General features: G+C 56.6%; 1 protein-coding gene across 3 annotated transcripts; it reads left to right on the top strand.

Annotated features, from left to right (window-relative positions):
• The first annotated feature begins 800 nt into the window (after positions 1-800).
• On the top strand, positions 801-9,911 carry SLC11A1 (solute carrier family 11 member 1). 3 transcript variants are annotated; one of them, XM_060107308.1, is made up of 15 exons: positions 801-941; positions 1,456-1,589; positions 2,418-2,540; positions 2,827-2,946; positions 3,879-3,985; positions 4,429-4,499; positions 4,835-4,902; positions 5,082-5,237; positions 5,837-5,995; positions 7,394-7,483; positions 7,612-7,731; positions 8,181-8,330; positions 8,776-8,849; positions 9,263-9,416; positions 9,556-9,911. In XM_060107308.1, exons 1-15 carry the CDS (start codon positions 935-937, stop codon positions 9,661-9,663), a joined length of 1,641 nt encoding a protein of 546 aa, XP_059963291.1. In that variant the 5' UTR covers positions 801-934; the 3' UTR covers positions 9,664-9,911. The 3 variants fall into 3 exon arrangements, with proteins under 3 accessions (XP_059963291.1, XP_059963292.1, XP_059963293.1); XM_060107309.1 differs by lacking the exon at positions 7,394-7,483; XM_060107310.1 differs by lacking the exons at positions 7,394-7,483; positions 7,612-7,731.
• Positions 9,912-12,228: the final 2,317 nt, after the last annotated feature.

Genomic DNA, 12,228 nt, shown 5'->3' with positions numbered 1-12,228 from the left:
TTTGTCATTCAGCACTGGGCTGGCACTATTTTTCACTTTTTTTTTTTTTTTTTTTTGGCTGCACTGCGGCAGCATGCGGAACTTCCCTGACCAGGGATCAAACCCGTGCCCCCTGCAGTGGAAGCACGGAGTCTTAACCACTAAATCACCAGGGAAGTCCAGAGCTGGCACTATTTTTCTCATTCCCAACCTGTCTCATAGTTCATCTTACCTGCCTGGCCTCCTTGGACACTTAAACTTTTAACCACTTAGCTAGTCTGAGCCCTTCCTTTAACAGAAGAAACAAGATCAGAGACAGGACATGATCTGGTGACAATGTCAGGTGAATCGGTGGCAGACCAAGGACCAGAATTCCAGTGTCCCTTTCTTCAGAGGATCTCTTTGGCCTGAATCTTCAATGCATGTCCCTGTGGCAGTGCCTGGAAGGTCTTTTCCTCTGAGGCACTCAGTGGGAAACTGAGGTCGAGGTAGGCATCAGAACTCCCTTCCTCCCATTAGGCCAACCACTGGCCATGGGACTCAAGAATGAAAAGGAGAAGGGTCTGTTGGTGCAGGGTGAGAGAAGGGGGAGGCAGGGGGCAGTCACGTGATCTAGACATGAACACCCAAGTGGCAGGAAGTGTCTGAAATCAGAGCTAACTTGGGAGGCACAGAACTCAGGGTGCCTGGAAGGGAGCCAGAGGAGTTGTGGGACTCAGGCCAGGAGGGAATCAAATGGCCATACTGTGGTCACCCAGACCCTTCCACCGGAGCTGGCCACTTCTGCCTTTGGAAAGTGTTTCACAACGCTCCGTGTGTGTGAGGACAGCCCAGCTCAGCTGAGGATGGGTAAAAGGGTGTGGACTCACACACTCACCAGCACCCAGAGAGGAAGCGTGGCCAGAAGGGCTGCCCAGCACACCACTTGTGCAGAGTGCCTGAGTCTGTGGTCCTCATGACAGGTGAGTGGCCCCCTCCAGGGACAGAGCCTGAATGGGGGTGTGGTGGGGGGGAGAGGGGGGCAAGGACACCAGCCTGAGGCTGGGTTCTTCACATCCCCAAGGGCAGAGTGCCCCCTTGCCTCATCTCTGTGGATCTGGAGCCCCTGGAGCTTCCTTGGCTGCTGGAGGTGGCAGGGATGAGGCCAAGGGGCACACACGGCGGGGCCAGGTTTCCCTCCTCAGAACCCATGTCCCTCTCCACATCCTCTGTGGCAAGAGAGATCTGGGTCTGGGAATCTCTGCACTCACGTGGAAGGAGGGTAATCCTGAAGGTCCCGCCTCTCACACATCTTCTGTAATGTTTGGTCCGGGGTGGAGGCGGTGGACCCAAGATGGGAGTCAAGGCCTCCTGTTCAGTTGGGCCTTCATTTCTCCACTTTGCCAAGAGGAGGTGTGGGAAGAGGACAGATGGCTTTAATCCTGGGCCACCAGGAATTGGCAGGTCACTCACCAAGGCTCATGGGGCCCCTTGCAGGTGACACAGGCCCCCCAAAGCTCAGCAGGACCAGATATGGCTCCATCTCCAGCCCACCCAACCCAGGGTTACAGCAAGAGCCTCCCGGAGGGACCTACCTGAGCAAGAAGATCCCCATCCCAGATGCAGAACCGGTGAGAATGCTGGAAACTTCCTGGGATCTTTCAGGATGGACAAAATCACATGGGATCTCACAGGGGGAGGGGGGGGGTCTCCTGAAGACCATGGCAAGTCCCTTCCAGCTCTGAGCAGCAGTGAGGGACAGTGGCAACCGCTGCCTTCCTGCTTCTGTCCCCAGTGCTTAGCTGGGGCACTTAATATTTGTCTAAAAATTATCAAGTGGCTTTCTAGATGAATCTCAGCTTTCCTAGGAAGGGAACGGGACCTGGGGTGAATTCCGGTTGGAGCCTCAAGGATTTGTTGTAACATTTAAGGAAAGGACGCAGACAAGGGCATCGGGAGACATGGAGCCTGCCGGCTGGCTTCTAAGAGAATATCACCCTGTATTCCCAGAATCTTTAGCAGATGCCCAGGCTGCTAGGCCAACCCCTGGAATGGGGGTGGGGAGACCCTAGGCCCAGTGGACTCCAGAGAGGCGGCCCTGTGGTCTGAGAAGGGACTGGGCAGGGAGGCCTGACCCAGGAAAGCTCCCCTCTGGGCTCTGAGGATCTGCTGACTCAGAGCCTGCCCGAGGCATGCTGGTCAAGTGTAGACCACAGAACCTGACAAATCCAGAAAGCTGATCTGCCGTGACTCAGCAAATCCCGGGTTCCTCCCACCCCCTGTGCGCCACTAACCCCCACCCCACCCCCACCCCAGGGTGGCAGCTCCAGGAATGGGGAATGGAGGGCAGGGCTGGCCAGCCTGGGCCCATGAGCCCAGAGGGGCTCACCTGGGGTCTGGCCACGGCCAGCAGCCCCCAACCCTGTGTCCAAGACCCCTCACTCCACTTCCCTCCACAGGGCGCGTTCAGCCTGCGGAAGCTGTGGGCCTTCACAGGGCCCGGCTTCCTTATGAGCATTGCTTTCCTGGACCCAGGAAACATCGAGTCGGATCTTCAGGCTGGGGCTGTGGCTGGATTCAAAGTGATTGAGTCGGGGCACGGTGGGGAGGGGGTGACCACTAAGTGGGTGGAGACCCCCAGCTTGCCACGTTTCCCTAGAGTGGCCTGCACGGCCAGTGTTCCTGGGAACAAATGGACCACAAAAGGGTCCCCAAAGCAGCCCTGCGGGAGTGTGTGGGGGGGTGTCTTTTAGCTCCATCTCCCCCATTCGCTCCCCAGAGGGTGTCCTTGGTTAGAGGGTCCCAGCAGCTCAGGGCTTATCAGAGACTGGTCCCTCTGGCTGACGGCCTCTCCCTGGCTTCTCACAGCTGCTCTGGGTACTGCTGTGGGCCACCGTGTTGGGCTTGCTCTGCCAGCGACTTGCTGCCCGGCTGGGTGTGGTGACAGGCAAGGACTTGGGCGAGGTCTGTCATCTCTACTACCCTAAGGTGAGCTTGGTGCACCTGGACAGGAAGCACCTGAAGAGGTGACTTGCCCAAGGTGAAAAACAGGTGGGCATTGGCTCGGGATAATCATTGGCTGGGGTGGACACTGGGGACTTGGCTGTCGTCAGTGTCCAGGCAGGCAAACAGAAGTTACGCCACTAGATATTTCAAAGGTATCTAGTGCAGGGATGCAGTCACAAAGGTGTTGAAAGAGCTGAAGGAGCAAGGGAAGGAGGTGTTACCCAGAGATCAGAAAGCTGCTGGACAGGAGCCCAGGGGCCATCATTCGCTGCCAAGCTTCTAGAAACATTGCCCCCACTGCTGACTGGAGCCCATATTGCCTGGTGCCCTGCTGGCGCCAGCTCCAGAAGCGGGGGGTAAAAATGATGTCTCCCTGCCTTTCCATTTCCTTTAACTATTTCCTACTGTTGACCTAAAACAAATAGACAGCTAGGTATTTCTCCAACAAAGATGGGTTTATTCAGAATCAGCAGAGAATCATAACTGGGGAGTCCGCAGCCATGGGGAGCCACGTGCAAGTCTCCGTAAGGCAAAGGAAGGAGAACACTTTTATGGAGGGGAAAGGGAAGTTGGGAGGCCGATAGTAAGCAAAGAGTCCATGGCTTTTCAGTGGCTGAGTCCTTGCCGGGAATGAAGAGGAGTCTTTCTTCTTCCCGTTGGGCTCTGCTGTCTTCGTAGGGCGTGGCAGCTGCCCCTCCTCATCTCCCGATTCTATTTAATTGAAGTTTCTGTGGATTAATTTTACACCATGAAAACCTAAGTGGAAGCCCGCTGTCAAGGCCGACTTGCAAATGTAGTTTGCAGGCTTCCAGCCCAGGAGTATAGAGTCGCGTACAGAAAGGTCAGTCAGTGTAGGGCTGAGACAACAGACAAATAATTGGTCCAGCCTTAATGACGGGATTACCTCCCCCTAGGTGCCCCGCACCCTTCTCTGGCTGACCATCGAGCTAGCCATCGTGGGCTCAGACATGCAGGAAGTCATTGGCACAGCTATTGCATTCAATCTGCTCTCAGCTGGACGGTACTCCGGAGGGGCCCCAGCTCTTCAGTCCAGGGCTGGGAACAGATGCTTCTTCCTCCCCAGGCCTTCTATTTCCCTGCGTCCACTCCATCCTCCAGTCACCTCTGACTCAGAGCTATTGCCCAATTTGCCAGATGGGGAAATGGAGACCCAGATATGTAAAGCAACTTGTCTCAAGTCACACAGATGTCAGTCACCATGCAGCCTTCAGGACTGCAGCCCCAGGCTCCCTACCACGCTGGTCCTCCACACAGCGTGGCCCTTCCTAGCGTGTATGCGCCATTTTCCCGTCTCTAGCACACTCCCACTGCCCTCTCCCTTAGCTGTCTGGGGCCACTTGAGTGCCTGCTCCCGGGAGGCCACATCCTACAGTCTCCAGCCCTGAGGAGGGAGTTCCAGACTCCTGGACCAGGCGGGGCTGACGCAGGCCACTCTGGTTTCAGAATCCCACTCTGGGGTGGTGTCCTCATCACCATCGTGGACACGTTCTTCTTTCTCTTCCTCGATAACTACGGTGGGTGTGCCTCTCGTCCCACAGGGGACTTGGAGAGGGGGGGCCTGGCAATGAATGTCGGAGTTGATTGATGCTCTGCTGAATTGGGAGCAGTGCTCCTAGCAGCCTCACCCTGACTGTATGGCCTTGAGCAAGTTACTTAGACTTCTGTTTCTTCATCTGTAACACGCGGATAATAGCACAGAGGCCACAGGGCTGTGGTGAGGCTTCACTGAGCGCTATATGTTAAGCGCTTGACACAGTGCCTGGAACACAGTGCTCAAGATACCAGCCATTAATAACTGCTCATGTTATAATTTTGGTTGTTTGGTTTTGCCCCTTTGTTCTCCCCCTAGGGTTGCGGAAGCTGGAAGCCTTTTTTGGATTTCTTATTACCATTATGGCCTTGACCTTCGGTTATGAGGTGGGAAGCCGTACCGGTACCACGTCCCCACACCAAGGCCACCCCACTCTGCCCCCTGCAGAGCCTGAGGGGAGGGGGGAGCGGACCTTAGCCATGCTTCCTAGTGGCCAGGGTTGGGGTGGAGGGTGAGAATGGCTGCTCAGGGGTGGGGCGGAGCCTGACGAGGCTCCTCTCCACAGTATCTGGTGGCGCGTCCTGCTCAGGGAGCACTCCTTCGGGGCCTGTTCCTGCCCTCGTGCCCTGGCTGCGGCCAGCCCGAGTTGCTGCAGGCCGTGGGCATCATTGGCGCCATCATCATGCCCCACAACATCTACCTGCACTCGGCCTTGGTCAAGGTGAGCAGACTGGAGGGGAGGGAGACGTGCTCTCTCCCTAAGAGCCACACTGGCTCCGCCCCCAAGGCTGGAGCCCCGCCCCTTTGGCTCCCAACTCTGTGAATTTAGGAGGGAAGTGAATCACTCTTTATTCAATATGTAATAATAGAGGGTCTACTGTGTGCTGGGAGCTGGGGGTCAGTGATGAAAAGACAGATAAGTCTTCTGCCTTCTTAGAGCATGCATTCTAGTAGGAGAGACAGACCATGAGCAAGTAAACAATAAAGGAAAGAAATGGATTGTGAAAGGTGCTCTGAAGGAAACAAAACAGAGAAGTATGATGGAGAATGACTGAGGAGGGGCTCCTTTAGAAAAGGAGTCAGCAAAGGCCTTTGAAACATGAAGGATGGGAAGGAAGACCAGGGGAGAAGAGATTCTAAGCAGAGGGGCTGGCAAGTGCAAAGGCCCTGAGGCAGAAACAAAGGCCTATCCCAGACGGCCATGTAGGGGGCTTTAGAAAGAACTGGGGTTTGGGGGGAACAGAGGTAGAGGTGCGAGGGTGGAGAATGTTGGGATGACTCTGAGGGACTTCGGTGCTTCCCTCCCTTTGACTTTCATAGTCTCGAGAGATAGACCGGACCCGCCGGGCAGACATCCGAGAAGCCAACATGTACTTCCTGACTGAAGCCACCATCGCCCTGTCTGTGTCCTTCTTCATCAACCTCTTTGTTGTGGCTGTCTTTGGGCAAGCCTTCTACCAGCAAACCAACCAGGCTGCGGTGAGGCACACCCTATACCCACATGCCCTTCAGGCTTTGCTGTGGACTCCAAACAGTGCAGCTAAGCCCTTCGAGTCTCTGTCCTGCACTCCAGGCACTGGTAGGGGAGGGAGTCTGCGACCCTGGCCTCTGGCTGGGAGCCCCTTCCTCACCCCACTGGGGAGACACGCCACATGTAGGCTTGCACGTGGTCAGCCCCACGCCAGGAGCTACAAGGCACAGACGTCCAGGGGAGGTGATTGGGGGGAGGAGCTGAGTCTTGGAGGATCCAGCATTCCAGCTGCACCTTGAAGGATGGGCAGGATTTGCCCAGCAAACTGCAGGGAGGCATTCTGGGAGGGGGGTGCCTGCCTAAGCATGTGCGTGGGGTTAGGAATATGCAGGCAGTCAAACTCTTTTCTTGAGTTTCTAGTGATAATCTTCATTATTAGTAGATAAACTGTCATTCATTCAGCAAAGATTTATTGAGCATTTGTTATGTATGAGCCAGTGTCTTAGGCCCTAGGGATATAGCAGTCAATGATACAGAGACCTTGCCCTCTTGCAGATTAAATTCGGAGGCAGTGAGCAAACAGGAAACAAATCAACCAATCGGTTGATCGGTTTCAAAGGAAAATATGAACGATGTTGTGAAGGAAATAAAGGGGGTGATGAAACATAATTGGGGGTGTGGTGAGGGAGGGACTACTACATTAGGCCAGGTGGTCAGGAGAGGCCTCTTGGAGGAGGTGACATTTGAGCGGGTCTGAAAGCGAAGGAGCCGGCCAGCTCCTCCCTGGCTCTCTGGGATCTGGGACTGTGCCTGTGTCAGTTTCTGAGTGAGTCTTTGTCCCAGGGCTCTAACAACTGCTAGCCAGTGTTGGGCGCTTACTGAACGCTGACGGGGTGGGGTGGGGATGGGACAGACTGGCCAAGCCTCCGGGGACATGGGCACTGCCACCGCCTTGCTGTGTGACCTTGTGAGGTCATAGCCCTCCCTGGGTCTCTGCTCCTTAGCATAAGGAGAGAGGTCTAAATAGGATGGCAAACCAGAGTCACACATTGCCTTCGAGACCAGCCGAGTCACAGAGCTGTGGGAAGTGGGTCCCATGTAAGGGAGAAGGAAGGGCCTGTGGGGCAGCCTGAGTCACTGCCGGCCAATTGCCTCTCTGTGGTAATGCCAGCTCTTACAATTCTGGAGCAGCTGGAAACCAGGGTCTCATGTTAAATTTTCTCAGTTGTAAATGTTGTCAACCAATTCACACTAAAGAAAAAAAATTTGTTAGCCAAACAAAATATGTCTGGCTGGATTCAGCCCGCAGGCCACTAGTTTTCAACCCTTGGTCAAGGCTTGGAGGTCTGATTTTCCAACATTGAGTGCGCGCTTCACATCTCCTTCCTACTGCCCGGTGCCCGCAGTTCAACGTCTGTGCTAACAGCAGCCTCCACGACTACGCCAAGATCTTCCCCATGAACAACCTTACAGTGGCGGTGGACATTTACCAGGGAGTAAGCGCCAGGCAGGGCGGGTGTGGAAGGGCTCGATCCAGCGGGGCTCCTCGCCACGCCCACCTCAGGGGCAGAGCCTGCGCGAGAAGGGGCGGGTCCATGGGTCTGACCACACCGCCCCCCTCCAGGGCGTGATCCTGGGCTGCCTCTTTGGCCCCGCAGCCCTCTACATCTGGGCCATAGGTCTGCTGGCCGCCGGGCAGAGCTCCACCATGACCGGCACCTACGCGGGACAGTTTGTGATGGAGGTGGGGCTGGGGCGGGCTGGGGCGGGCCGGGGCGGGCAAGGGACTGAGGACAAGGCCCACTACTCGGGGCTCGGACATCCACTTCCTTGATCCTTAAGGCAGCCCAAAGGGTGCCCTTATAAGCCCCATTTTACAGATGAGAAAACTGAGATTCAGCGAGGTGAAGCCCGAGACTGCAAACCCAGAACTAATAGGAGCCTTTTCTCCAACACGGTTTAGTCTTCAGCAATCAGCTGTGGGAGGGGAACACCCCCCTAAAGGAGGGGAACCCCCCCTAATTTCCCCCCGTCTACCCCCTCACCACCAAGTATGGACAGAGCTGCCCCCATTTCAAAGATGGAGAAACAGAGTGTTCCTCCAGGCATGAGATGGGCTGAGGGAGGATAGAGGGTCCCTCCCTTGGAACACTGTCCTGCACCCCGCCACCAAGGTGCCCCCCCCCAACCCAGGGCTTCCTGAAGCTGCGGTGGTCACGCTTCACCCGAGTCCTGCTCACTCGCTCCTGTGCCATCCTGCCCACCGTGCTCGTGGCAGTCTTCAGGGACCTGCGGGACCTGTCAGGCCTCAACGACCTGCTCAACGTGCTGCAGAGCCTGCTGGTGAGCCTGCGGGCCCTATCACCTCCTTCCCCCTGTGGAACCAGACAGGAACCACAGCAATCCCCCTACGGAGCCTCCCCTACCTCCCAGGTGCTATTCTAAACACACCTTATCTACAAGCCTCATGTACTCCCCACAGCCACCCCAGGGGGTAGGAACCACAATTATCCCCATTTTGCAGATGGGAAAACTGATGCATGCAGTTAAGTGACCAGTGGCAGAGCTGGGATACAAGCTCAGGCAGCCTGGGGCCAGAGCCCCCAAACACTTTCTCCTGCTTTGGAGCCCCTACAACCTTGGAAGGCATAGAGGTGGAGAAATTGAGGCTCAGAGTGGTTAGGAGACTTTCCCAAGGGTGCACAGGGAGGCAGAGGGTGACTAGAGCCCCGGCCTGCTCCTCCCCCCCTTACTGTGTTCTCAGCCCCATCCTCCTGATTCTCCCCAGCTTCCCTTCGCTGTGCTGCCCATCCTCACGTTCACCAGCATGCCCGCCCTGATGCAGGAGTTTACCAATGGCCCGTGAGTACTCCCCAACCCCAGCACTGGACTTACATTACCACACTTGATCCTCACAACCACCAAGAGGTAGGAATTCCCATTATTCCCACTATCCAGATAAGGTCAGAGAGGTTAAGAAATTTGCCCAGGGTCACACAGCTAGCTAGCAAGTGGAGGAGCCAGGACTGGAATCCTGGGCCAGGGGCTGTTTCTAGAGCTTGAGCTCCTCCCCCTCACCTCAGCCTCTGCTTTGGCCAAATCCTGCCAGTGTGGTGCCTGGAGGGCCCAGGAGGCAGAAGTTGGCCAGGGGTCCGCTCCAGGGCCCAGAGCCTTGGGAAGCTGGCTTTGTGTATCCACCCCCCACCTTAGCTCCAGGCTGGCTGTGGGCACTGGAGGAGATGCAGCCAATCCTGAGCCTCCCTCTCGTCCCCAAGGGTGAGCAAGGCCTTCACTTCTTCCATCATGGTGCTGATCTGTGCCATCAACCTCTACTTCGTGGTCAGCTACTTGCCCAGTCTACCCCACCCTGCCTACTTCAGCCTTGTGGTACTGCTGGCCGCAGTCTACCTGGGCCTCACCACCTACCTGGTACTGTTGGGTCAGCGGGCGCCTTGGGGATGGGGGAGGCAAGGAGAGGAGACAACAGATGGAGGGCTTAGCGGGGGACGCACTGGGGCTTCCCCAAAGGTCTTGTCCTCTCCCCTCCTCATGGTCACCCCTCCTCCAGGCCTGGACCTGTCTCATCACCCATGGAGCCACCCTTCTGGCCCACGGTTCCCACCAACACTTTCTGTATGGGCTTCCTGAAGAGGATCAGGAGAAGACCTCTGGATGAGCTCCCACCCAGGGCATGGCCGAGGGTGTAACGAGTGGGGCAGACTGGCCTGCTGGGCCAGTGGGGGGCGGGGGCCGTGTGTGGAGGCAGCAAGATGGAGTTCTGGAAGCAGGCCAACCCTGGTTCCCCTGGTTCCGTAGGGACCTGCTATCTCCTAGTTTGGACAAGTGATTAACCTCTGGATCTCAGTGTTCTCAACTATAAAATGGGGACACCAACCTTGCAACGGACGTAAATAAAGCACTTTAACACAGAGCCTGGCACTTGAGACTTAAAAAAAAAAAATCATTCCTAAAGTATTTATTGAGCACCTATAGGAGTGACCTGACAGACCAGCCCAATTGGGGGTGGGACACAGGCTCCAAACTGGTACTTAAAATAGAGTCTGAAAATGATAAATAAATGCTAATTCACTTCTTATCCGAAAGAGCAGGGAAACGGAAACAGGAAAGCACAAAATCCCTGAACCATCAAGAATAGTCCCCCTCCCCGAAGGTCTGCCTCACTCCCACTATCGCTGGAGTGGCCTCAGCCTTTCTGCTCCACCTGAAACCCCTTTTCCAGGCAGTAAAACAGAAGCGCGGTTCTCCCCTCTTAGGGCGCCAAGTCTTAAGGAACCCAAGAGTCGGTGCCTCTGAGGCCCAATTCCTTTGCCATCTCCCCAGGGGACCAGGCGGCCGGGACTCCCACGCCGCGCAGTTAACGCTCCCTGGGCGTTGACTCCCAGCTCCCCCTAGGGGCAGGGACGATCCCGAGCGCCGGTACTCCCCGCCTCCAAAGAGGAGGAGGCTGTCACTCGGGCCTCGCGCCCGGGGGCCTCGGAATCCGCCCAGGCGGGAAGGTGGGGTGAGCTCTGTGGGCGGGGAACACCCTCGGCCGCAGGGAGCGGCCCGGCGCCCTTTCGCCCCTTGAAGGGGCTGCACTTTACAGACGCTCCCTGGGCTGTTTCTAGGCTCCCCCAAGTCCCTCCTGCCTCTTCCAGTCCCTCGGACCCCAGCCCCTGAGCTGTGGCGCGAGCGTCGGCGAGGAGGGGCCGCCAGCACTTTCCCTTAGATTGAGCTTGGAGTGGGTGCTGTGCCTGGAAGCACCCCCGATTTCCCGGGGATGCGGCGGGGCAGGCAGCTAGGCTCCGCGCTCCGGTTGAGGCGCTTGTTTATGAGAAGAATTTCCTTTCTTAAAAGGGCAACGAAACAAGTGGGGCCCTCTAAGAGGGACGGGATGGGACAGGTCTAGCTCACCCGAGCAACGGTGGAGAGGTACCTGGGCTAGAATGCCGCCCAACCTCCTTCTCCCGGTTTGTCCCTGGAGAAGATGGGGCCCCTGCGAACTGGAAGAGAGGGTGAATGGGGGCCAGGTAGCGGAGAAACGGGAGACCCTTTCCTGCTTCCCTGAGGTGCCCCCAGCTGTACCCCCTGCCCACCCCTCTGGTCAATTCTCTAGGCATTAGTTGGGTGCCAGCCCTGTGCTAGACGTGGGGAAGGGAGGCACAGTCTCCAATTAAAGATGTCAACTCTCTAGGAGCTCACACTGGGTTGGGGGGAACCTAAGTAAACGACAACAAAACACTGACGATCCGAAGTGTGCGTCAGGCACACCTGCAACCGATAAGGCAAGGCCCACAGGAGATAAACTCCTGGACAATATTTTGAAAGCTGAATAGACAAAGGGAGAGCAGTCAAGGGGGAGATGAGCATGCCGGGAGTTGGGGTGGGGGGTGGGGGTCAGTGTGTGCAAAAGCTAGAGACTTGCAACCTTGTTGGGAGTTCCCCAGAAGAACAGGCAGGCTGGTCATACGAATAGTCAAGCCTGGAGCTTAAAACTTGGGGTAAAGGAAGGTGAGGAGGGGAGGGGACCAAAGGGCCAGCTAAGGGTTGCTCTGGGCCTGGGTAAGGCGTTAGCGATGAAGTCAGGCCAAGGTCAGTCATATCCAGACAGGGACGCCTCCAAAAGGGTTGCTCCCTCCCCAGTAGCTCTGGTCCTCCCAGCCCCCAGGTTCAGATCTAACTAGATGCTTCATCAGCCCCTCAGGCTGGGAGTGGCCTGACATCCAGAAGCTTCCACCCCACAACTCCATCCCCACAGACACCCCAGACCCGGCACTGCACAGGCGTCCTGACTCACTCCGCATCCACCCCGCTCGGTCGTAAGGTGCACCACGGGGTGTCTCGGAGCCTGGGCGGAGGGCATCCGGCCTTTCTGCTCGGCATGCCCCCTACCCGCTTGCCTGGGTTGGACCCTTACCAACCCTATTTGGCAGAGAAGGAAGCTGAGGTGCTGGATGAACAGGACACTTGTCCATAGTTGCAAGACCGACCCCGGCTGAGTCCTAGTGTTTCTCGACTCACAGTCCCCATGACTTTATCCGTCCTGGGTCGCAAACTTATGAAACAGATAAAAATAAACTATGCGGGTACGGCGACCCCCCCACCTGCTGTAGTAGAGAGCGTAGAGGGAGAGCAGCTGGGTGTGGACTCCCCTCCCTCCTGAGGAAAGCCAAAGAACCCGCCCCACCTTACAGAACGCTTCCACCAGCAACTCTGTCCCCACAGACCCCAGACCCGCACT

Source organism: Mesoplodon densirostris, chromosome 8, assembly GCF_025265405.1.
Source record: "Mesoplodon densirostris isolate mMesDen1 chromosome 8, mMesDen1 primary haplotype, whole genome shotgun sequence".
Taxonomy (NCBI): domain Eukaryota; kingdom Metazoa; phylum Chordata; class Mammalia; order Artiodactyla; family Ziphiidae; genus Mesoplodon; species Mesoplodon densirostris.
Note: the sequence above shows the minus strand (reverse complement) of the source record. Positions and strands in the feature narration are given on the sequence as shown.